The following is a 26,443-nucleotide window of genomic DNA, read 5'->3' on the forward strand; positions in this document are numbered from 1 at the left end:
TCACAGTGTTTGCTGCAAAACACTTCTTTTTAGAGTTAAAGAATATTTTTAGGAAGCTGAGGAGAGATAATCAATAGGTACATGAATATAGACTAGACTACTGACAGATGAACAGAAGTTGCAGCCATTTAAAAACACCCATTTCTCCACTGTTTCATTATTCCCTTTCATTTTAATACTCTTGCTCCAAAAGCCCTTGCACTTTAGTACAAAGTCTGAAACAAAGTCGTTTAAACCAGTGGCATATTTCCAGCCTTCCCCAACTCACCCCATGTTGAACTGGACAGTGGAAGAGGAAAGGACAGATTAAGAGACAAATGCAAAGCTATTCCTTACTGTGAATAACTCAAAGAACCTTTTTAGAAACTTCCATTTCCTGCTTCTTCACCACAATTTCCAAGCCAACTGCAGTAATTAACATTTCTTGACAGAGGAATTGACACTTGCAGCATTCTTCCCATTGAACCACAACTCACTCTGAGCAGTTGATTTTTCTCCACATCATGCCCTTCTGCACCTTTCAAGTATCCCTGACCTCAGCTGCAAGTAAGCAAAGGCTTTTATGCAAAACTTGGTTTTCCAAAGCTCCTATTCATAGATCAGTCCTTAAGTAACATAAATAGTTATTTCTAAGGGTTCTGACTTCAGAAATCAGTTAGATGTTGCTCTGAAATAATGTTCAAGGTAAGCTCTTATGTTCATGAGCTCTTTCAGTGTATTTTGGAAGTGCGCAAGAACCAGGGCTACAGGGCTACATTCTCAAAGATTTTCATTCCTCTTCAGAACAGCTATGACAAAATGAATTCCCTCTTCTCTAGATATTTTTTCCAACTTTTTTCTGTTCACCTTCTCAATATAGTCATCAACAGTAGGAATCTACAGAACACTAAACAGAGTTCTGTACAATCTTAGCACAATGAAAAAAACTGTTCAAAACCAGTTACTCTAATCAGTTATCTAATGACTCGAGCTACTCGTCACCACCTTCAAAACTTCCAGCCTTGCTCAGTACTCAAATTCTGTGTTGCCTGTAACTCCAACCATACTCCCATTCTCACTCATGTATATCAAAAAGAATAATTTCTTCTCTGTATTAAAAGATGTTACAGCATATTTGGTCTTAAGGCTATCAAAGATACTACCACTGTGATAGCAAGAGCCAGGGTTGCCAAATGTACCAGCTCGTAACACACCATTGACAGCATCAATAAAAAACTTCAATCCTGTGCATACAAAGATGGTAGAATTTGCACCTTGGTCTGGTCCAGCTTGAAAAGAGCTCATGGCTGCTCACAGTCTTTTCTATCTGCTACCTGTTATCCTCTGGATCTCTGGTTATATATTTTTCCCTGTGACTCACTATTTTCTTAGAACAGAGATCATCTTCTTCACTGAAAGAATGCTTAGCATGTAAGAGATGCAGCTGCAAAAACCACACTGACAACAGTTCTGGACAACAGTGGCTGATTACAGTACAGGTCAACTTCAGCCTTCTGCTTTAGACAGGATTCATTTATGTTTTGTTAGAAAAAAAAAAAAAAAAAAAAAGAGCTAAATTAGGAAAGCCTTATCAGCATACTCAGCTTTCTGCATCTGCCTTTCAGCATTACAGAACCCATTTTCCATGGAAGTTAACTTGCATCTGCCAAATGGCTACAGATGAAGCTTAACATCCTCAGCTGCTCTTGGTTCTCTGTTTTTTCTGCTTGGAAAAACACAATGCCATGTGTCCCCTGATACTCTGCTTTTAAGATGCAGTAGGTAAATAATTAAGGCTCAATATATTATCAAAATAAGTATCAAGAAACTTTTATTTGCCCAAATCTAAGTGCATACTACAAAACTCTGTCCATGTGGGTAGCTTGGTTTGTAGCATGAAAAATATCTCCTAACCATGGTGACTCCAGCAAATTAACCAAATAGCTGTATCACAAACCAAAGGCAAATTTTTCTTACTAGAATGCACCTTTACTCCAGACTAATTATACACATTGGCAAAAGAAAATGTTATTGTTTCTCCTCACTAGAACACTTCTGCTGTGCACCTATGTATACCTAGATACAGGAAGCACAGACTGTCCTAAACACTATAATAAAAGCAAGCTCTGTAAATACAATAATTTTCTTTTTCAATATGAAATCATCAATGCATTGATCTAAAGACAGTGAGGTCCTTCAGTGGAATATATGGTTAGTTTGAAATAGAAGAAATAATTCATTCCTAAAGCATATCAAGTCTTAAATTGGGAGAAAATCATTGGCTTCTCAAAGAAAATGAAGATATTCCTGCACTTTCACCTTAGTTGAAGATTCAAATCAGTTAAATAACGTTTCTTTTAACAAGAGTAATGAACTATTACTCCTGCAAACACAATTTAAGTCTACCATCACAATTTCGATGTACAAGTTAAAATTTACAAACACTGAAATCTAGGAATATTACGGTCACATTCTTACAAAATATTCATTATCAAACAAGCTGTGGCTGTTTACATGATTTAATGAGGACAGCCTGAAAAAGTTTGCTTCTCTAAACTGAAAAAGTTTGATTTGATAGCTTAAGCAAGCAGTACAGCAAAAAATGGGCAACCCAGCCATTGCTGCGTTTACTATGAAAAACCATTTGATACCTCTGAGCATGATGAGCTACATCTTCTATTCCAACTACCTAAATTTGAGTAAAGCTGCCAAGTCACTTAAGAATCAGCTGTACATTGATTTAAAGAGATATTTTAATAGATTCTTCTCAGTCACCTGGCACTGGGTGATGCCACAGTTCTTCAGGCACTACTTGTATATTTGATGTACATTAAAATAAATGGCAGTAATTCCTGTCTCTGATACTGTAATCCCCTGAAAATGTAGCCCACTTTATTTTCAAACACATATCAGTTAAAATTTATCACCTCATACTTCGGATTGAAGATATATAATGTTGATTCGGCACTATAACTTTACCGTTAATCAAGACAGTGTCAGACACATAAAAACATGATCAATGTGAACAATACACAGCTTCTCCCTTTAATACGTGTTTACAATCTGTAACAGACCAGTTCATTAGCATTTAGTTAGAATGTTATGTAATGGTTGAGGTATTTGTAATAAAAACAGCCTATTTCTGCTAGACTGTTCTTCATAGACATAAAAGCTGTCTTCATCTGATTTTTATTAGGACTTCATCTTCCTTTGCTCTTCATGCATTTTTTAAGACTCCTGTGCACTCCATTTTTGTTTCACCAACACACACAGAGTATTATTTCCTCAAACAAATCTCAGCTTTTATTTTCACACCTGCTTTCACCCATGAGAAGTTCCCCCCCTCCCTCCCCCAAAAAAAATGAGGGCATGAATGAAGCTGAGTGAAGAAAAAGAATTCTTACAGAAGGTGAACAACTGGTTCTACCAGTAAAAACACCACTGGCAGTCCCATCACTACAAGCCAAACATCCATCCCCAACTAGTGGAAAGGTGGTGTATTTCCAGGGTGGAGGGGTTTTTTTCCCCTCAAACCCTCCATTACTGTATATGGCCTCTGAAGATATCCCACTCTTTCTTCAATCCTTTTTTTTTAGCTTACATCTCCAATACGCTGTAAAAGGGTTTATTCCTCTGATGGAGCACACTATGAAAGGGTTTAATCCTTTTGCAAGAGCTACCTTTTTCTTTTTATCTGCACATCTAAGCCTCTTATCCACACCACCCTTATATGGTATTTAGAATACATTTTCCATCCTCTCTCCACTTTCACATCACTCCTGTTCAGTAGCCTGGAAAATATTCTGCAACAAAGTGACTTGTGCTTTCAGTAACAGAGGACACCTGGCTGAAGTCAACCCCATACAACATACCCACTGCTTTGACTTACATTCTTTCTCTTGACATACAGCATTCATTCAGACAGAACAAAACCCTACAGGAGAGCTCCCTTCTGAATTGCATCATCTTTTCCTTGCTCATTTCACTTTCCCTAATAGACTCCAGGATGTGGGGAAACGACCTACAGAAGATGCATACCATAAATCTGTACCATCAAACAAGGACTCCAGCAACCAAATTAAAACCGTTTTGCTGTACAAAAAACTAGGGTTCTTGTTACGACGTCTAAATGAGAGTAAAGAAATTTTAAATTGCTACTAAACTGCAAAGAGATATAAAATTTATATTAGCAAGACTCATAGAAGTGACTGTGTATTGATTTATACACATTTTGCAAGCTATTTTTTACCAAAGCAACATGCATTATGCAGGAAACATACACACTAAGGCAGAGTTCTGGGTGACAGAGACACACAGAGACCATAATCCCAGTCTCCACATATAAGCACTGGCCTATGAGAGAGCTAAGTTCTCATTTTAAACAGTGACCTCTTAAGCACACATGTCCACCAAAGCAGTCATACTCCTCACACACTGAGCACAATATTGTGAAGGACAAATTACCTTTTCACTGAATATTCACCAAGTTCAAAGAACTCCCAAAACTTCAAGCTTCCTTAGTCCCAAGGCAACTATGGCTGAGTTGTACTAAATCACCCCAAAATTAACATTGAAGAGAAATTCTCTAGACTATAGAATACAAAGAAAATTGACAGCCATTCAGCTCCTGGCAGTCAGTACTAAACGGTGATCCTTTTGTTTCTCACTGATGGACAAATGAGATCATGTCCTGTTTCCTCCACACTCTGAAAAGCAGTTTCTTCTCTGAGCAGAGCTCTTAAGACTAGACAATGGGTAGGCCCAATACCTCACTGCAGAAGAAATAAAGCTATTAAAAATTAGAGTTCTGTTCCTTCATTTGGAAATAATATTAGTTTCTACCAACATGCCCATCTGATCTCAATGAAAAACGGTCCTTCCTCAATGATACGGAGTTCAAGACCTTTCACAAAGAACACAAGCTTACAAAACATATATAAAAGACACAAAAAAGAAAAACCATTCAATGCTCAGTGCCACACTCTCATGGATGGTCCCCTTCCCCATAAAGAGGGCCTGAACCAGAAGCTCTCTGGGCCATCTTCAGCCTCAAGATTTTCAGTCCCTGCATTGCTCCATGATGGCTCCCATTACACCCACTGCATTATGCCCACTGCAGACAAGCTACCTGAATTTTAGCCATGTCATCTACCCATGCTCTCACCATCCTCTAAGCGCTATCAAGAACACCTCTGACTCTGCTCACCCCACCCCTACAGATCTCTTCCCTAGGAGCAGAAACAACAATACCTCTTAATCAGAGCTTCACTCAGTCCTATGTCAAATAACCCAGAAAGAGCCTTTTACTGTACACCTCAAGAACTGTAGATGAACATTTCAGAATCAGAAAACCAAAGCACCGCGCCCTGCATGTGCCTCCAGCATCCCGTAAGAAAAGGCTCCCTTCCCCCCCACGTTTCTGGGGAAAGAATCACAGCCACAGAGCGAGCACAACCGCACGAAGGGGATGGCGCGTCTTCCGAGTAATCTCCCCCGAGACCTGGAACCGTTAAAAAAAATGGGGGGGACACACGACAGGAAAGAGCGCCGAGGAAGAAAGCACAGCCGCAAGAGCGGCCCTCAGCCGCCTCCATCGCGGCAGCCCCCTCCCGCCACCCCCGTGGGAGGCCCGGCGCTGTGCCCGGCGCGGGGTGCGGCCGGCCCCAGGCGGGGATGCGTTGCGGCGCGGCCCAGAGGCGCGGTAAGGCTGAGGCCCGGCCTGCCCGCCCGCCGCAGGCCCAGCGCCGCGCCGCTTCCCTCCGCCGGGCCGCGGCGAGCAGCGGGGCGCCTGCCCCCGGGGGCACCCCCTTCCCTGCTGGCCGCAGGCCCGCCGCCGCCAGGCCGGCCGGAAGCCGCCCCCGCCCGGGGCCATGCGGCGCAGGCCGCTCGTCCGCTCCTACCGGTGCCGGTCCGCGCTGCAGGCCGGCGGGGCGCCACGGGTAAGCGGAGGCGCCGCCGTTTACCTAGCGCGCAGAGCGGCGGGCCGGCGCTCCGGCCTCCCCGGGGCTCACCGGACTCGGCGAGGCCGCTCTGCTCCCGGCGCCGCGACGCCGCCGCCGCCTCAGCCGCTTCCACACAGGGGCCAAGATGGCGGGCGGCCAAGCCGGCGCCAACGACGTCTGACCTCACCGCGCCGCGCGCGCGCACCCGCCTGCCGGCCCCGCCCCGGCGCCGCCGCTCACGTGGCCACGCCGTGCCGCAGTCGGGCGGGCGCGCGGCGGCGCGCTCTGCGCCCCCTGGCGGCGCGGGGTGGCGGGTGGTGCTGCCCCACGCGTGGGGACCGGCAGCTCCGAGCACCCGCTGCCGCCGTCGGGAGAGGGCTGGGAACACGCTCTGTCGGAGGGCGGGCGTTGCAGCCCGAGCACAAACGGGCAGCGCCCACCCGCTGGGTTTGCAGGAAAATCCCCAGATGAGAGCACCCGCCGGTGCGTGGGGAGGGCCTGCCTTCTGCTCGTGGTCTTCGGGGTTCCCTGCAAGCCCCAGGCTGCTCGAGCAGTGGTGGGAACGCTCATCCACCTGGATTTGTCACTGGATATATTATTTCTTAGGAAGGAGCTCTCCCCTCTGCCACTACATGGAGCACGGGGTCTACTTGACACCCCCCACTGATAAGAAACCATTTATAAAACCATCAGAGAAGACAAAATCTGTGAGGTTTATTTCTAGCACCTTACTGATGTTCCAGAAGTGAACAATACAAACAATACAAAGATCTCTACAGTTAGCACTTCAGAAAATCACCAAGTTTTGCAGGTCTTGCTGAAATTTCATGGAGGAAGCTCGGGGTGAGCAGGGGGGGAGGAAGGCTTGTCCCGTGCACACCAGCCCATCCCAAAACAGCTCTTTCCAAAAGTCCTTTGGAGATCCAACCTTGTGCTGGTGCAACACAGGCATGGATTGCGGCAAGTTTGGGGTAAATCACCCATATGGCCCCTGGTGGGTGTGAAACATGGGCAAGAGGAGGCCAGGCAGACAGCCTGTGACTGGGTCTCACCCTGTTTCTTCTACAACCGGGAACCTGCCTGGGAGCTCCAACTCATCCGGGTGTATTTAGAAAAGAGAAAGCCCACCGTGAGAGCTACTGGCAGGGCCAGGAGGCACCTCCAGCACCAGCCGGAGGAGCTGTCGGAGGAGTCATCCACCACTCGAGTTCTCAAGGGCTTCAGTGTCCGCTGCCACTGGGTCAGGATGGCCTCTCTGGCCCCGTTCCACTTCCCCCGTCCCACCAGTCGGTACTGGTAGGGTGTGCAGGGGCCAAAGAAGATGGCCAGGGCCAGGCGGGGGTCCGTCAGGAGCAGCCTTAGTACACTGGGCTTTACACCAGCACATGAAGCAATTTCATCGGTGTAGCTGATAAAATTTATTTTCAAGTTCTCCCTCTCGGATGGATTCCTTCAGTGGGACACAAAATAGACAAAATTAAATTGTGTCTTCCTACCTCGGTTCCCAGATCCACAAAACACAAAAGCTCTGGACTCGGACAAGCCCCCGTGTTGCAGGGGACTCAGCTGAGCCCCAGTCTCTGCAGCTGAGCTCCCTCAGCCCCCAATCCCAATAAACCTAAAGGCAACAATTAACCTAAAGGCACCAATAGAGCATCTGTGAGGTTGTTACCCAGCAGTTACCTGGGACAGGGAATAGGCACAGTCTTGTTTTGCCTCTGCAGCCTAGTTGTGGCCCCAAAAATTATTCTAGCATAATACTGTATTTGTTGTAATGCCAGAAATACCCATGCTACATCCCTCACCAAGGTTCACAGGTGTGGCTTTGGCCAGTTATGAGAGGCAGAGGAGTAGACATTCCCAGAGAAGACTGCCAAGGGGACTGGGAAGAACTGGGAGATGCAGAAAGCTTCCCATGCTGGGAAAGACCTCCAGTGTTTTTCTGCTTGAGGCCTCATCTCTCTTGCAGGAGGGAGGACGTATGCTCAGTCTGCTTCTGCAAATTTGGGACAGCTTTGTGGTTAGTTCTGTTTCACCTTGGACTCCCATATTTCTGTGTAACACATGACGTCTGCAGCTGCTGAGGCTCCTGGTGACAATCCCCGTGGCTCTGTTTTGTCCCAGGTTTTCATCTGTGTTCTGTGATGCAGCTCTGCCTTGCTGCCAGACCTAACCCAGCCTGCACCTGCCAGGCCTGAGGTCCCCCCTTGCTCCCGAAAGCTGCTGCAAGGAAGCATGTCTACCATCACCTGTCCCACAGCCTGGAGGACACATCCCAACCTCCTGTGTAATCCCAGTGCCAACAAGGCAGGACTTTAGTTCTCACATACATAAGGATGAGTGCCAGCTTCGCCTAACACTCAGTTTGACCTGCCAAAAATTGCCACCAAACTGTCTCCCACCCGCATCGCTTGGCTCCAGTGGGGTTTCTGGATGGGGTGTGGCCCTGATCCCAGCCCTCTGTGCTGTCTGGATTTGAGAGGGAGAAGCCACGAGATGGCACCCTTAGTCTGGAGGAAACCAAACCTCCATCTTGACATGCTGGGGATGAGGACATGACTTGGAGGCCTAGCAGAGGGGACCTGCAGGTCCTGGGCCTTGCCATGAGCTGCTGCAGAGCACTGCCAGGCCACTGTCTTGGTCCATCATTCGTGAAGGAGCCACAACAACACTTCCCCACCTTGCTACGGGTGGTGAGGGAATAAATACATCCAAGAAGTTCTGGGTGTCCTGAGAGGGTCTGTCTCATGGCTGCTGTAGGGGTTCCCTTTTCCTGGGGTTACCTAGACACACAGTGTCTGTCATACCCTGAACTCCAGAGCATCACGCACCTTTTGACCGGTGGCTTCTTCTTCGAAACATCAGCCATCATCCTGCTGGCAGGAGGGAGCTTGTTCCAGCCTGCGAAGAGCAGAGAAACCAAAGACCTCCAGCAGCACCTTAAGCTGAAGAGCTCACCCCCTTCCCATGCTCCCAGCCCCCTTATCAAGGGCATTTGTGTTTGCTGGTTACAGCAGCATGCGCTGAGCAGCAGGGATATGGGGATGCAGTTGGAGGGCAGTTGCTATGGTGCTACTAATGTCCTTGGCCACCACAGACACTGTGGCAGGAGCTGTAATACACCCTAGGCTCTGTAGACAGCATGTCAGGCTACCCCAAACCTCCCACCCCAGCAGGTCTGCCCCCATCCCTGCACCTTGCCTCCCACCTGCAAAGATCCCTGTCACCCAGCGAGCCTGCATTTCTGATCCCACCATCACAGAGCCGGTCAGCTGGACTAAGCCGATGATGGCCAGCGTCGGCTTTTCCAGCTGGGGAGGGAAGATGCATTTATAGAGGCAACGGTTATTGTTGAAGAGGCTGCGAACTGACTCTTCAAGGAATGGAAATGGGGAGATATAGCCTGTGGCAAAGAGCACCACATCGATGTTTTCTTCAATTGTTCCGTCTTCAAAAACAGCAGAGCTCTCGGTGAACTCCTTCACACTTGGCTTCAATACAACGGCCCCAGAGAGGAGGCAAAATGGCAGCTCTTCATTGACAATTACCTTAAAGTAGGAGCTTGCAGGTAGAAAAAGAGGACAGCAATATTAGCATCTAGGAGCAACCTGAAACATCTTTTGTGGCCACAGTTCCCCTGCAATGTTTTGCTTTTCCACAAATACCCCATGAAACTAAAAAAATGAGCATTTCATGCCATTAAAAGCCCCTGGCCAACCAATAAAACTCAGAAAAAACACCTTTTGGTGGAAGCCAAGCCATAGTTTGCATGATTAAACCATGAATTGAACTTCCGAAACTTGATCCACTTCATGAGGGTTGATGGGAGAAGCCAGTCAAGAAAGTGTTTGAAGCGGGTGTTGTTAACCATGTCCAAGGGGAAGCCACGGTCTGAGACCCGACTAAACAGCCATGTGTTGCTCCTGGCACTCAGGAACACCTGGGGGAGAAGGCAGGTCTCAGCCCCCTGCCCAGACATCTCATTGCCAATTTTTACCCCAAATGGCAAATCCCATCTCCTGCACTTAGGAGCCCTGAGGTTTACTCAGGGGGAAGAAGCCAGTGTACGGATGAACCAAACAGCTCGCGGTGGCTTCTGCAAAATTCCCACAGCTGCTGAAGAGCCACTCTGCTCCTGAGGTGGCTGAAACCCTCTAGGAGCTGCAGAGCTTCTTCAACTGCCCCTAATTTGAAGATCTATATATTGAGAAACCCAGTGGGAAAAGCTTCCTCCACATAACTGTGAGCCACTAGCTCTCATGGACCCTGGCCATGCTCAGCACCACTGCAGAACTGTACCTTCACAGCCACGCGGCTCAGCTCCACAGAGAGGTCCCCACCAGTGTTGCCAATGCCAACCACGAGCACCCGCTTCCCCCGGAAGGCCTCCGCATCTTTGTATTCCTGGCTGTGAAGGTACCGGCCTTTGAAGCGGGTCTCAATACCTAGGCAGGGGACAGGGAGCATCTCCTACAACCAGATACGTTTGCTTGCCCCAATCTGGTACCCAGACCCTCTGCCCCTCCATGCAGCTGAAAAGCCCATGGTCTCGTCTCCCTGGATGATGTCACCTCCCTGCACCACCTTATCTTGGTTCTGCTTTGCAAATTCTCATGCAAGAGCCTGTCTGCATCTTTACAAGGAGTTTTTCCCATTTCTGAAAATGCCCACAGCCATTCCCATAGGGTGAGGGTCACACCTGCCCCGGCATGGTGGCTTTGTGGAGCAGGCCGGCTCGCAAAGGTAAATGCAGCCAAGGGATCCATGGGTGCTGAGTGAAACCCTGGGGGGAAGCCCCAGCCCACCTGACTGCTGAAGCAGGGCTTACCTGGGAAAGAAGCCAAGGGTAAGTAGGGCTCCTGGTAATGGCCAGTGCAAACCATGACGGCATCGAAGACGTGTGACTCCTGGACACCATCGGTCTCGGTGATCACCTCCCACTGGCCGGAGGCAGCGAAATCCGGGTGCTTCCTCACGCTGACAGCTGTTGTCTTGCACCAAAGCCCAACAAAACAGCAGTCAGGGACTGTGCCATGTTTCAGAGCCAACCTACCTGCAAAGGGCTGGGGCTGCCAGGGGCAAGCTGAGTTCCTCGGGAGCTGCATATCACCTCTGAAGCTGTTAAATCCCACCCTGGTGATGGCACTGGCAGGGGGGATGGATCAGGCAGCTTGCATTTGAGCAGCCCAGTTTAAAACATGGAGTTGAAAAGGCTGCATTCGGGATGCAAAAGGCACATCATCCTTGTGGGATCACACCCAGCATCTTCCCATTTCACCTGGGCAATGCCCTGGTGTCTGCAGCCACTGACAACCTTTCTCACTGTGGCACTTGGAGCCCCCCCTCACCTTGAAGTGTATGTACCGCAAGAGGTCGAAGTGCTGGGCATACATCCGAAAGTACTCCAGGAGGAGGCTGTGGTGTAGGTAATTGGGAAAATCCTCTGGGAAGGGGAAGTCGCTGAAGCAGGACATCTCCTTGGAGGTGTTGGTGATGACTGAACGGTACACAGTGACCCTGCCACCATCTGTGGAGTCCTGTGTGAAGCCAGTGGTGGTGTTTGCAGACGTGCAGGGAAGGACTTTCTCCCCTCAGGTATTTTTTTCCTAATCTTCAAGTACAAGCAATAAACCAGGACTAGCTCCTCGTGACCATGGCTTCTGCTCCCTCCATCTCCTTCTGCACCATGGACCTGGTGGGAGCCCTGTGCCTTGGGACAGGGCTGCTCCCCAGGGGCATGGCCACTTCTTTGCTTCAGGCACAGGGCATCTGTGGGAAGGGACAAACCCCAGGCCAATCCTCCCCATGCAGACAAAGCTCACTGACCGTGTAGCGCCAGAGCCCCCCAATGTCCTCGCTCCTCTCGAAGCAGGTGGGCTCCAGCCCCTCATCCAGGCAGCACTTGATAGAGGCCAACCCACCGACTCCAGCCCCAATGATGGCCACGCGCCGCACCATGCTGTCCCGCAGCAGGCAACAGGCTGGTGTGTGAGCACCTGGAAATAGAATAGCCCAGGGATTAGCAAAACACCAGTCTCTTCACCCCATCCCTGCGAAAACATCCTTTGTCTTCTCTGGTTGCAGGTGTCCATGGAGGAGAACTGTCCTTGGAAAAAGCCATCACCTGCTCCTGACTCAAGCATTACAGACAGATGCTGCTCATTACCCTTCCTGCTGTGCTAAATCAAGGGCTCAACAATTCCCCTCCTGCAGGCAGGGGAAAACAAGGCACTTTTAAACCTCTTCACCCTGCTGCTTCTATTTATTCCCTTTCCTGGCCCAAACAAGGGCATGCAAAAAAGGGGAAGGGGCTTGCAGCTATCCACTTCTGCCTGCACAAAGTGAACCTCCTGAAACCTTTTCAAGAAATGCTTTCAGCTAAACTGGCTTGTTTTCACCCTTTCATTTTTAATTTCCCATTAAATGGCTTTTTTTTTTTTTTTTTTTTTTCAAAACGAACAGTTCTTGTGTTGTGTGCCTGATGCCTGATTGAGCAGGAGCACAGCGCAACGATTCAGAAGTCAGACACTGTGAAAGTGCAGCTGGGATTATAGCATATACAAAAGTTAGGAAAGCCAGGAAACACAGGTTATAAATGGGCGGAACTCAAAGCTCAGGGTGTGTAAACCGAGCTGCACTGAGCCCAACTGGAAAGCAAAGAAACTAGGAAAAAAATGAACCCACATGAACTTTGATTAGATAACAAACACTCCTGTGGCAAAGCCTGAAAGAAGAGTCATTTGTAACTTTTTTAAACCTGGTTTTGTGTCAAAAGAGCAAGTTAACTTGAAGAGGAGCTGGAGGAAACTGCAGAAATGCAGTGAAATACAGGAGGGATACAACACCCCAGCCCTCCTGAATCCAAAAAGCCAGTTGCTCGCAGCCTGAGCCGCTCCTCGATGTGCAGGAACAGGGCAGGACAAACCAACACTCACCCAACCCCTTTTTCCAAAGCCTCCCTTGGCTTTAGGAAAGAGCAGACATGTGCCTGCAGAAATAAAGTCACGTCTCTTACCCAGTGCTGCCTACAGATAGCTTTGCTCAGATTGTCCCCACGACACCCATTTTCTCCCTGCCAGCAGCAAAGCAAAGCTAGTGGCAAACACCACAACCCCAGGGAGCTGCCTGCCCACTTTCAAAGCCTGCAAAACCCAGACGGAGAGAAGCAAGGAGCAAACCTTGTTGGGGCAGTGATGCGTCTTCGCTGCTCAGGCTTCAGCCAAACTTCGCTTTGAGTTTCTCTAGCTGCAGATTTAAAGGAAAGACTGAAGTCCAGGCAGCTCACCGTGGCTTTTACACCACTGACCTTTACACTCGTGCTCCCCTGCGCTGCTCAAATGTGCCGGCGGAAAGTTCTCAACCTCCCCGCAGCGGTGCCGAGTGGAAATCCAGACTGCAATCACAAGGGGGCGACGCTTACAAGCACTTCCACGCTGCAGCTCGCCGCTGCCCCAGCCCTGGCAGCAGTTCAGGCTTGTCCTGACCTGATCCCGACATACTGCCTGTGCTGGGCAGGCGCTCACTTTGCATCCCTGGGAAGTCAGCAAAGCACACTCCCTTTGCCCACGCTGCAGCAGATAGCATGGATGGGGGGACATGGTGCACAGTGCAGCCTGATTTTTGGTGGTCAATGAAAGCCCTTGCAGCCCCAGGCTTGTGGGTTGCCCATGGCACCTGCTGGCACGGTCCCAGCCCAGGCACGGGACCCACCAGTCCTTCCCATGCACACAGGGAGACAGCAAGGCAGCAGTTTGCAACATGCTTCTGAAATTTTATTGATTAAAAGTCTCTCTGTGCACAAAACAAAGCCCCATAATTGCCTGGTGGTGGGGAGAACAGGGAAGCAGAGCTGGGACCACTCAGCCTCACAGGGTACCAGCCAGGGCCCCTTTGCTGGAAAGATGCACCCATTAAACCCAAACTGGGATTTTTGGTTCATAGGGCTTAAGGTTGGAAGAAGGGACAGCCTGATCTGCATTACCCAGCCCAGATAACTGCTTGCTGAACTACAGACCTCAAATACCAGCTGAATTGGGGGCAGGGTTGGACACTCATCCTTCTTTCTGGTTGTGACACCCGAAGACAGTTTTGCTGGTGGTGTCCTGCTGTTTCCTGGCCAGTCTGGTCCAGGCATAGTCCTGCCACACAGCCATGCTCTGCTCATGGCAGGAGAGCAGCAGAGGGGCCATAAATGCTGGGGAGAGGCTGCCATTCCCAGCTTGTCAGATCTGCAGAGCTGTTCTTGGTGGTGAGCTGGGGCAGAGAGATGTTTGTGCTGCTGGTTAAAGTATTAAACTTGTGAGCTGCTGAAATCCCTTTCACCATGTCCCATGGAACCCTGTGGAGCTGCCTAACCTGAGATAACATCAAGAAAACAACCTAAACAAGCTCCAAAATCTATGGCAAGCCAAAATACAGTGCAGCCAGAAGCAGGAGAAACCCCATCACAATCAGGAGAGGAGGGTAAGGGCTGGAAGTGCTGGCAGGGACTCGTGTTTTGGTGGGCTTCAGGATCCGGTCCCACTGGGTGAGAATAGCCTGCCGTGCACCCTCCCAGCGCCCAGGGCCCCCCAGCCGGTACTGGTAAGGGGTGCAGGGGCCAAAGAAAATGGTGAATGCCAGCCGAGGATCTCGGAACAGCAGCCGCGGCACGCTGGGCTTGGCACCGATGAAGGAGGCGAGCATGTCCAGGTAGGCCAGCCACTCGGTTTTGAGGACTTCATCAAAGGTCAGACCAAACCTTAATGAATCGGAGAAGAAAACATTGGTCTTTCACTTCATCACTGACAAGTTGCATCGGGCCACATCTTCACCTTGGTGGACCTTTTCTAAAAGACTTTGTGAAATCAGTTTTTTTTCCTTTCTCTCTCTCTTTTTTTTTTTTTTTACTTTTCTCTTTACTCTCACGTGCAGCATGAGAAAGGCAGGATCCTTTAGTTTCCCTTGCAATCATTTCCATTGAGTATGTAAAAAATAAATGCGTGGTGAATTGAAGAATTGCTTCCATTTCACCTTTGCAGAATTTACCATTTCATGCCCCATATTCACCTGTTTAGCCTTGTATTATACTGCAATTGTTCTATGCAATTCTATATTTCAGTCTTCTATACCTTTTCTACTATAGCAATCTGGGTGAATCATGGATTAAGATATTGCCCACTTTCCTGGTTTTGTCTCATTCATCTCCTAATATTTCTTAGCATTTGATTCCACCTTTTGCCTGCCCATGAGCCATGTGCCGAGGCACCTATTCACAGTAATTCAGATTTCTGTGCTGAAATGTGAGACTATTTGTGAGTATGCCTTGGGTTGGCTTGCCTTTTTTTTTTTTTTTTCCCCTGCTGAATTACTTTGCATTTATTACCATTAATTTCTCTGCCATTTTATCTCTCAGTCCCTGGGGACCCTGGCACACTTCCCCAACTCCTAATCAAGGGTTAGCCTCAACTACTCTGAATTAATTTATTCCCATCGTGAAGAGGCAAAATATCAGCATCAAATCAAAGAATACATTGGCTCAGTGCAAGTAAATGAAGGAGTGGCTGGATCTCAGTATCCCCCCCTCACCTCCGCTACATGTGCAGGGAGCAGCTGCAGAGTGTGAGCCTGTGTGTTGTTCCCCCCCAAACTTGAGGGGCTCTTCAATCCACAAAAAAGCCTTTGGGGCTCTGGGAGGATGGCTTACCATTTCACTTGGTTTTTCTTCTTCTCATTTACTTCCTTCTCCATCACAGACTGAGGTGGCAACTGACACAAGCCTAGAAGAGAGAGAAGAGTGTCCCGCAGCAGTTAACTCCTGGAGGGGTTTGTGAATTTGTTTAGTGATGCAAAACATGGGAAGCCCTTCCCCAGGAGGGCAGGAAAGCCTCATTGTTCAGATTTAGCTTGACAGTGGTAATTCTGCCAGAGAACAGCCCTCCACACTTTTTTTTCTTGTTCACCCACACTTTTTCCTGCTTTCACAGATTTGTGCTGTCAGGGCACAGGCAGATGATGTGAGGTGAGATGGGCCACGAAAGCCCCAGAGAGGATAATCCCAAAGAGAAACACCAGAGCTTCCCCTGGCTCTGTGGAGGAGCCTTGATACAGCCTTCCATGCTAGCCCAGCCAGAGGATCCTATTATTATTTTTATAAAAAAACCCAAACAATACAAAACAGCACCAAAACAAACAAAAAAACCCAACAACAACCACCAAGTAGTTTTTCCTCACCCCAATATTTATAAATAATCCTCTTGTGGGGCAATAGGACTTTTCTCTTCTGCCAGTCATTGTAGACAAACCACTCTATCCCTTAAAGAGCAGTGAATTCTGCCAGGATGGATCCCCCACAGTACCTTAAAGACAATCCTTACTTGTGCGTCCAGGTTTACGTATTAACCTCTGTGCTCTGACTTCTAACATATTTTAGAAAGACAATACTGTCTTGAATAACCTAGTTTAACCATAGTTTGCAGGCTTGGGTGCAGGACTGCACATCAGCCAAGTCACAGTAAGGAATGGAGCACCCACTCTTGGCTTGCCACAGGTAAAGCGTTAGCTTAAAAGCATCAGCTTAATAGGCAAAAAAAAAAAAAAAAAAAAAAAAAAAAAAGAGTGATTTCAGGTAAAGGTTGTGAACTTGCACATTGCTTGGACCAAGCATGCACTCATGTTGCTGTATCTCAGCGGAAATGAAATAACTTGGGCAGTCTGAGCCCCAGGAATGCTCCATCACCCACTTTGAAGTGAGATTCAGGGTCCCCAAGGACTGTAATTCCTCTTGGTGCATGAAGGAGACAAGACGTGTCCAGTCTGAACTGCATTTTGGTACACAGGAGAGCTCACATTTGCTCTCCTACCTTTGAAGACACGGGTTGCCCAGCGTGCTTGCATCTCTATCACAGGCATGATGCCTCCCAATGGCCTGATCAGCCCAAGGACGGCCAGGGTGGGCTTCTGCAGATGGGTTGGAAACACGTATTTGTAGAGGCATGCATGCTTGTTTTCCACCTTGACAATTTTTTCTTCTAGGAATGGGAAGGAAGCATCGTAGCCCGTGCAGAAGACAACAATATCGATGGGCTCCTCCTCAGGGCAATCATGAAAAACAACTGAGTTGTCCTTGAACTCCTTGACACCCGGCTTGATGGTGATCCTCCCTGTCAGGATGTAGCTTGGAAGGTCGTCATTCAACACGGGCTCATGCACCAGGCAGCTGCAGAAAGCCAAGGGATCTGAGTGTTGAAGACCATGAACAAGCCCTGTGGTGCCCCCACTCCTTCCCCTGGGCCTTCCAGCCTTACAACCTCTTGGTCTCACTTGGTCTGAGCAAACAGCCCTACCTCCCCACCCTCCAAACACCAACATGTTTCACCCTTATCTTCCACCCCTGGGTTACAAATTCCCCACTGGATATCACCCCAGTCTGGGCATTGCTTGATGTTGGCTGTTGGAAATCTCCCTGTGTGCAGCACTAGCCCTGTGACACCGTGTGGGATGGGAGCCACCAAGAAGTACCTCTTTTCTGGTTGAAGGCCATAGTTCTCGTGATTGAACCTCTTGTTCACGCTGTAGTCAATCAATGCCCGTGCAAGAGGTCCAGGGAGGTTATTTCTGATCAGGCTCATAAGGCGGGTGTTGAAAACCACGTCCCATGGGTAGCCATGTTCAAACACACGGCCGAGCACCCAGGCACCTCGTCTGGTGCTAACAATCACCTGGGAGAGATCCGAGAATCAACAATTTGGGGGATGAGTTTGCTGCTTTGCCTTTATAAAGTAACCCCAGGAGGGCACAGTGCGGACAGCCACGGAATGAAAAAGCAGCAGCATCCTTAAGACCTCCCAGCAGCTGGAGATGGAGGTGAAACAGGAGGGAACAACCACCTTTCTTTCAGGGTAGGTTTTTGAGTAAGAAATGCAGGTTCAGAAATACTGTTTGGACACCATGCAGGATAAACCCAGCTTGCTCTCCCTGCAGCAACGGCAGGCTGAGGTGTTGCCCCCAGCATCACCCTCCCCACATCCCTGCGGTGCCTGGGCGGTGGTACCTTTGTGGCTACATGGCTGGCCTCCACCGCGATGTCTACTCCCGAATTGCCCATGCCAACCACAAGGACGCGCTTCCCCTTAAACACATCAGGACGCTTGTACTGCCGGCTGTGGAAGTACTGGCCTTTAAACCTCTTGATGCCTTAGGGGAAAAAGAAGTAAAGCTTTGAATTACTTGAGCATTTGCAGGTTTTTTTGCGAGCTCTGGCATAGAAGCAATCCACATGGCAAGTGGTGCAGGTGCAATAGCTGGCCACCGGCTACTAGGGGAGGTCCAGCCCTCCATCCCCCCCCCCCCTAAAATAGGTGCTTCCTCTCCAAAATGTGGTCTCGTGCATCCCTGCATGGCAGCGAGCAGGGACAAATGTGCTGGGTGTGTCTTGGAAGACAGTTACATATTACACAAGAATGGTGCTGGTGCAATTTTGGGATTCAGCCTCTACAAGATGGGGACACAGAGGTTCAGAAAAGCCTGCAGACCCGGTGTCCTATAAGCACCTTCAAAAGCACTCGATAACACTGATGACAATGCAACCTTCTCAGCACAGACAACCGTGGAGATTCATCACAGCAGTGATGAATACAGCCCTGCCAAAGATGATAGAGCATTACTGAGAGGACCTTGTCTCATCTTGCATATTGTGTGGACAGTTTAGCTAGGGCTAAACCATCCTACCTTGGAAATTTGCTCTGAAGTGACCTGTGCCTGCAAAAACAAAGCTACTGAAGCAAAGCTGCTGTCCATACCAGGAGGTTTGAAAAGCAGAAGCAAGACAAGGAAAGGTTCCCTGAGGAACCACTAATCTTTCTTCCCGCAGCCTCTGGAAGCAGATAACCACAGGCAGCCATGTAGCCTACCAGGAAAACTGTGCAGGGGGATGGTTGGTTTAGAGAAATTGCCAGTGCAAACCATAACAGCATCAAAGACGTATGATGTGTGCTTCCCGTCAGCCTCCGTGACCACATCCCACTGGCCCGTAGTGGCAAAGTCGGGGCGTTTCCGGATGCTTACAACGGTGGTCTGGAACATAGAAGTGAAGTGGAGTCACCACTGGCACCCAGCATGTGCAGGGAGCAGTGGAGCATGGGGGCATCCATCACTCACCCCCAATTTGATGTGCTCCATGATGCCAAAGTGGCTAGCATAGCGCCGGAGGTAGTCCAGAAGCTTGGCATGGGGCAGGAACACCGGGAAGTCCTCAGGGTATGGGAAGTCAGAGAATGCGGACAGCTCCTTGGAGCTGTTGCTGATGACTGATGCATAGAGGCTTGGCCGGCCAGGCTCGATGTGCTCCTGGCATGGCACCCCAGGGTGCATTAGTCCAGCACCCTGGGGCGGGGACCGTCCCTCCCACTCCCCTTCCCCTGGTCTCGGGGGGTGCACCTGGGAGAGGGCAACACCCAGCAAATCCCCACCTCCCCTGCCCCTCCCGCTGGAGCCCAGCTCAACCCGGTTCCCAGCCCACAAAGCTACAGGTCCCTTGGGAAGGGGTATGGGTGCCACCAGCTCACCGTGTAGCGCCAGAGCCCCCCAATGTCCTGGCTCTGCTCGAAGCAGGTGGGCTCCAGCCCCTCATCCATGCAGCACTTGGTGGCTGTCAGCCCGCTGACACCCGCACCCACCACTGCCACTCTCATCCTCACTGCCTCTGCTGGGATCCTGAGCTGTGAACAGAGCTGAACCTGGTGGAAAACCTGCAGATGGTCACCACACTCTGAGGGAGCAGCTGCCAGCATGACCTCTATAGGCGATTTCTCTGTATGCCACCCCCAAGCCTTCATTCCCTTTACCAGTATTCTGGGCTATTACAAGTTAGATTAAATATCTTTAAATCTTTTTATTTTCCATTTTTCTTTTTAAATTTTTAAAATAAATGCATCCACTTTTACAGTGTGCTTGCCAGGCTGCTTTCGAAACCATGCGGTTGCTGTGGAAATGCGCTTTGAAAGTATGTAGTTAAGCCATGAATCACTGCCAGTTTTTATTTACAAGTTGTGTTTAAACTATGGCCCCTTATCAGTACAGCTAACATTTGTATGTTATTTTTGGAGAGCTGCCTCTGCCTTTTCTAAGAAAGAAAATGAAATGTGCATCAGGACTACTCAGCCTCTGCATCATTGACTGTAGTCCAGTCCCCCATCCCCAGGGATGACACTGGTGACTTTGACATGGCCACCAAGGCCAGCGCAGGGGCTGCAAATGTAGCACACCTTGGTTTTAGGGATGTTTCTGTGTCTGTCTCCCGAAGCCATCCCGCTGAGGAGGTCTGGGCTAAACAGACAGACTTGCAGGGCTACAGACAACTTGAGCCCAGGGCTCAAAAGACAGCAGCCCCCAGGTCAACATCCAGCCCTCTGAGGCCCCCAGAGCTGCAGGGGGAATGACAGACCCAGACCCTTCTTGCTACTGCAGGGCAATGAAACAAGGAATGTTGCCCATGTGCAATAGCTCGGACTGGACATTGACCATGCATGGGCCATCACACAGGTGCCCACGGGGGGCTGTTGCAACCCCTGGTTTAACCCCAGCACTACTGGGGAGTCCTCTGTTCCACTGAATTATTAACTCTACGTAACAGGACAGCACAACAGCCGGGTGGCACCAGCTGCTCCACTCTGAGAAGCACTTTCAGAATCTACCAGACAAAAGGCATGGTGCATTCACCAGAAAAAAGCTTTCTGTAGGAAAATGGGGTTGCATGCATTTTTTTTTTCCCTACAAAACAACAAATTCCCCATGAACAACTTCAACTTTCAATAAAAAGGCAACACCTAAAGAATACTTTGCTTCCCAAGTTTGGAATGAAAACTGGACTTTTTCCTTTTTAAATGAAAAATGTGATAATATAAGCTGCTTATTGGTTCACTGGTTTGCTTCCTTTTTTCCCCAATTGGGTGGAAGTTAACACAAACACCTCCCAGCTATGTATGCTGTTTAATCCCCTACCCTTTTGCAGAGAAGCTAGAAATAACATACCAAAAGCACTGCCTTGGCCACCCCAAGTCTGGTGCTGCCACACTTTCCATATCATCCCTGCAAGTATTCATAGCAGCTGAGCTCAACAGTCTTGTGCTGCAAGGTGCTCGTGTGAGCAAGGAGGGATGGAAAAGATTCACACCCCCATGGACACTTACCTCCCAGCCCTGGCCGTCTGTGCTCTGTCCTGCAGCTTCACGGAGAACCTCTCCTGCTCCTGATTTATAGGCGAGACGTGGGGCTTTGGCAGTCAGGGGCGGGCGGGCGGCTCCCCCCGCTCTAGCACGGCCACCCCACTCCCACGGTGGTTGCACAACCTGGGTTTGCACTGGGAGGAGCTGCTGGACTCTCACACTATAACGCAAGGTGAGCCGGACAGCCTGGCTGGTGATTCCTAAAGTGAATCGAGGGGGTGGGAGAGACCAGAGTGGTCCAGATGTGTCCAGTGGTTGTGCAAGGAGGACCAGTGTGTGTGAGGGGAGCGCCAGTTAGGAAATGTTCTCACTTGCCTCATGGCTGCCTTCCAAAAGGGAGACAAATCAGCCAATGGACAGTGCGGTTTTGGCAGAACTTTGCACCCAGGACCCCTTCCAAAAGAGAGAGATGGTTTTCTGGTCACTGCTCACAGGATGTGGAGGCTGCATTTTGCCATTAACCACATGTACAGGAGGCTGTAGATGGGAGTTGAAACTAGAAGTGGAAATAGGATGCACATTGGTAACAAGGAATGTAATCAGCCATAGGAAAAGTCTGCTGAGCTTTGTAGCAACCCAGGCAAACTGTGTTTTGCTTGTGGAGGGGCAGAACTCACCACTCCTGTGCTGAGGCACTGTTGGGAGTGCAGCAGCCTGGGCTGCCACCCATCTACATCACCCAGGAGGATTCATCAGCCTTTTTGGGTTCCCCCTACTGCAGGACTTCCCACTGCTTCTGCCTGATGCTCCTTGGTTTGACCTCATTGGATCCAGAGCACATGCCCGGTCTGGAGCTGGCTGTGCCAGCCATGCTCCAGCAAAGCTCACGAGCAGCAGCCTAAAGCGATGTGCTTGCAGGGGCTGGAGTCTGGGAGATCAAACTCATTCGAGTTCAGGTTTCAAACCACTATCAGCAGCGTGAAGAAACATTCGGATTTTGCTCTCCCAGGCCAGTGGGATGTCATTACTGGGCAACAAGCCTTGCATATCTTTGATGCTGTTGGGGTTTGCACAAGCTACATCTACAGCTTTACCTCCCACTGGACTCTTCTCCAGATGCACAAAACTTTGCACCTGCAAAAGTACTTGCCAACACTCAGTACAACAGACTAGGAAATCCACAAAGGCAAATATTTTGTTCTTTATCCGCTCCTGCTTTTCTGAGTTTCCCAGCAGGCATCCGAGTGACTCACAGTGAAAGGGACACTGGCAGCTTCCCAGAAGTGGTGTGAAATGCTTTTGGGACAGCAGTTCAGGGAAGTTTTCCAAAAGAACAAGTTGTATTTTGGTGTAGATGAGCTACTGGCACAGAAATAAGGCCAGATACTTTTACTGCAGATGCTTACACCAGTGGTGGCTCTGACCGTCCCTGATGAGGAGTCAAGTCTGGAAGTGCAGGATGAGATGCAGTGAGTGGTACCACATGAGTCTAGGGTAGAAACACCTCCAAAGCCCCAGTGCCCTGGGATTAAAACTCTCCTGGGATCTGCCTCAGATCTGTGTTGTTCCTCTCTGCAAACACCCCCTGAGGTGGTCTGAACCAAGTATGCAGAAAAAAGTATTAATGTAGATGGACATTGTGATAGCAAGGAGGTAATTACTGTAATTACGCACATGTGTGTTCATGCCCTGGGCACTGAAAAGCCTTCGGAAACACACAGGGAAATTCTGGTTGCTTTACTCACCTCTACTGCTGGTACTGCAGGAGATGGCATCCCAGGACACCAGGGAATCACCTCTGCAGTTTCTCTCCGGGGACAGTCTGTGCATAGCAGAGACAGAACAGACAACACATCCGTGGGTTTTCATATGTTCTCAGGGCTAGAAAAAGCCTTCATGGCCTGGCATTCCTTTAGAGCATCCCTTTGTACCCTGGGGCCAGTCTTCCTGAATTTCTGTCATTGTGAAGACAGGAGCAGACACTGCTGCGGAGGTCACTGTCCCTAGTTCTGGGCAAGTGGGATCTGCTGCCACCCCTGTTGCGGGGGAAGGGAGGTCCTGCTACCAGTATCACAGACAAACTGCTGGGGAATATGGGCTTTCACTGAGGGATGGCATGAGGCCAAGTGAGGGCATGTAATTTGGAGGACTGTTTTACCACCTTCCCTCTGCCTAGCCTGGGACACCGAACAGTGGTTTTGTCCACATCCTGACATGCTGGGACACAAGCCCCATTACATGCTGGGGGTGTATCAGTCATAGCGGAGCATGGGAAGAGTCAGAAGAAGCAAATAGCCAGTGGTGGCTCAGGACAAGTACTGGGAACAGAATGTTCATGTGTCTGCCCACTGGCCGGTCCCTTCTTCCCTTGAGAAGCAAAACTCCATGGTGCAAGCCTGGGGTCTGCAACAGGCTCTTTATCCTTAAAGCAGAGGGAAAGAGAAACTTAATATATCCATTCAGTCTTAATCAGATGAGAAATACACCTTCTCTGCAAAACTCTGGCACCAGTTTTATCATCAGTGTTTAAAATAAGACTTTAAGTCAAGGAGGCGCAGAACTACATACAGACAAGTCTGAGCACAGCCCACTTTGCTTCTTTCTAGGCTTGTGCCAGCAGCTTTTGGTGTGTGTCATGGTGAAGTGGGATAAGAATAAAAGAAGTGGATTTTCTTGTTAAGTCAGTCTCTGAGCAAAGCAGGGTAACCACCGCCAATCAGCCGCTGCTGCCACATGTGCTCAGAAACTGATGGAACGTGGGGTCTGGGCTCGTCAGTGAAACAATTGATTTTGCCCTCTCCAATATTATCACTGCCTCCCCTTACTGACCAGAAGGCTTTAATCACCGTTTCTTCACTGCACATGGATGCGAGTCAGCCCTAAGATGGCTGTTGCCTCCCATGGGGCTGCAGGATACGTCAACGCATGAGGTGAACGGAGGCTGCAAGCAGCTGCTGGTGGGAAAAATGTATTTTCCTCCCCATTTCTTAGAGCCTGGATTTTTGGCCCTGAAAAAATTACTTGTGCTTTGGCCCCAAGGCCAAAAGTCAATTTCCTCCTTAAAAAAAAATCCAACAAAAGCAACCACCAAAAAACCCACCCCCCAAAAAACAAACCCAAAACTCCTCCCCTAAGCACCAGGGACTATTTTGCTACTTATTTTACTATCTCCAGCCCATAAAGGAGACTGAAACACTGCAGCAAACAGTGATGAACACTGGCAGAGCTGTCTTTTTTTTTTCAATCAGAGCTAGGTGTGTTCAATAGCTTAAACTTCTCATGAAACCTTTGAAGAGACATTGCTGTTAAGGAGACCCAAAGGATGTGGTGGAGCAGACATGGGCTGCAGCAGGTGCTATAGGAAATGGGATTTGCTTGCTAGGCAAGGAGGTCTCTGCATGGAGGGCACAAGTGTCTTACTCCAACATATTTGGCAAAGTTTAACCTGATTTAATAATAAGTCAATGTGTTTTCCAGGCGTGTAACCTGAAGACTTTGTCAAGGAATAATTGCCTGTTAAATCTGTTGCCTCCTATTGCATTAATTAAGCCAACAGAGCTGCAGTTTTAAAATTCTTGGGTTTGAGGGTTTAAAAATGTACAATTAAGAGTTTTCCTAAACAACTACTCAAAAATCTTCACAAGAACAACCCTGATGGACACATACACCCTCCCTTGCTCACTATGTCTTTGTACTGGGACTCAAAGCAGATCAGCATATACACTCCAAGCACCATGGGAGATGCACCCTGAATAATATGCAGCACTAAGAAGGGCTCGAGACCCTCCCCATCACTTCTGAGCCAAACCTCAGGAGTTTGGGGTCTGTCTCTGTCATTTCACAGGTAATAAAACGTAACCACAGAAGAGACTGTCAGAGCAAACAGGAGGACAGTTAAGGTAACTTGTAAGCAAATAACCATAAGGAAAAGCAGCCTGGAGAGCACATGTTTAAAACACGCAAATCCTGTCCAGAAGGCCCCTTCCTGCCACATGAAGTCACCCATCAGCATTCAAGTGTTTTCAAAAATTCAGTCAGCGCCATTGATTCCTTCCTGTAAATATTGACCACGCTCCCAGACCAGGTAGTTTGAATACTTTTGATTCCTGCAAACTCTCCAATAGCATCCTGAGCAGAGGCATGCTCATGGCTGACATTCCTGTCCCCTGGCAGGAATTTTTTTAAGTGGACAAACCCCCCCAACACTAAGCAAGATGTTACTCTCAAATGACTCAGAAGTACTTTGCCAAGGAGCCAGTACAGGCACTGAAGAACTGCACTAGGTCACATCAGCTGGCAGGCCTTCTCTCGCCTCTGGCAGCTTCACCAGACCCTAGGAGACAAGATGGAAAGAGACCTCATGAACATCTGATCCATCCTCTCCACCAGAGCATCTCTAACTGACCTTTACCACCTTGTTTCATCCACCTGTTTTAAAAACTTGTGGTGATGCAGACTCCAGCACCTCCCACACAACCTTCTACTTGCCTTTGAAGTGACTGTCAAGTTTTTTTTTATCTCCACAGCAGAGACAAGCTGACAACATTTGGAGATAATAAAGGAGAATTTGCAACATCTCCTCTCCATCAGTTTAAATGGGAACTTGCCGGATTAAATTTATAAGAGGAGCTCTGATTGGCCGATGCCTTGGTCTGAGCACTTACAGGTGGTCCTGGGGTCTTGGGGCTGCTCAGCACTACCAAAGATTAGCCCCACCAGATGGTGTTTCCAATTTATATTTTGGAAATTATTTTTAAAGAGGAAATTGTTCTGCAGGGGACCTAGTTTTGGATTATTTCCCTGAGAACTTCACCCAGCTGATAAGATCACAGTTGAGGAGGTTGGACCACAGTGGCCAAGGCAGCCAGCATGCAAATAGTTGAAAGGACTAATGGCGTGAGAGGAAACAACAACCCAGTGTACACAGAAAGGTGCAGCAAGGAGGCACAATGTTGCTGGGGAGCTTGTGAGCCAAGCTCTGCCACTTCTATCCCCTCTGACTGAAAGGAGAAGGGACACATTGACCTTGGGGGGATGGAAAGAAAAAAGCCTGGGACCTCTGATTTAATCCATACAACATGGGTCTGGGAACAGGAGCTGTGATGTGTGGAATAACCTGGCAATAGCTGTTCCTAATTAATATCTTGATCTTACTCAGACCTGGGACAGACAAATCCTAAGACCAACCACCTCGTATCTGCCTTTTCTAAAGCAATACAGGCTCTCCAGTGCTTCTGCCTGACAGCCCAGTCCTCTCCTTAGCTGAAAGCCTCCCATGGTTTTGATCATGTGGCAAAATATGTAATCAATTCCACAATACAACAACAACAAAACATCTTCTGTCTGGAAGCATTAGTATCCAGAGAGTAATAACGGCTT

At 48.9% G+C, this 26,443-nt stretch overlaps 2 protein-coding genes across 3 annotated transcripts in view; both read right to left on the minus strand.

Annotated features, from left to right (window-relative positions):
• PRRC2C (proline rich coiled-coil 2C) overlaps window positions 1–6,086 on the minus strand; it is a 70,400-nt gene extending 64,314 nt beyond the window's left edge. Inside the window, exon 1 of one of the 2 annotated variants that reach the window (XM_080348875.1) lies at window positions 5,991–6,086. The gene's annotated coding sequence lies outside the window, so the exon portion shown is untranslated. Of the gene's footprint in view, window positions 1–5,942 lie in introns of both variants that reach the window. The other variant, XM_080348873.1, reaches the window with a different exon arrangement.
• Window positions 5,560–19,591, minus strand: LOC308043158 (uncharacterized protein; the record flags this gene model as incomplete). The annotated part of the gene is made up of 17 exons (XM_080349078.1): window positions 5,560–6,449; window positions 7,016–7,371; window positions 8,753–8,822; window positions 9,130–9,482; window positions 9,662–9,861; window positions 10,221–10,366; window positions 10,750–10,912; window positions 11,270–11,458; window positions 11,748–11,958; window positions 14,338–14,661; window positions 15,607–15,679; window positions 16,763–17,118; window positions 17,421–17,620; window positions 17,953–18,095; window positions 18,812–18,974; window positions 19,059–19,247; window positions 19,466–19,591. The coding sequence occupies 17 exons, from the start codon at window positions 19,589–19,591 to the stop codon at window positions 5,560–5,562; spliced, it is 4,152 nt and encodes a 1,383-aa protein (XP_080205204.1).
• Window positions 19,592–26,443: the final 6,852 nt, after the last annotated feature.

The sequence above is a fragment of the Nesoenas mayeri genome (assembly GCF_963082525.1).
Source record: "Nesoenas mayeri genome assembly, chromosome: 8".
Classification (NCBI taxonomy): Eukaryota; Metazoa; Chordata; class Aves; order Columbiformes; family Columbidae; genus Nesoenas; species Nesoenas mayeri.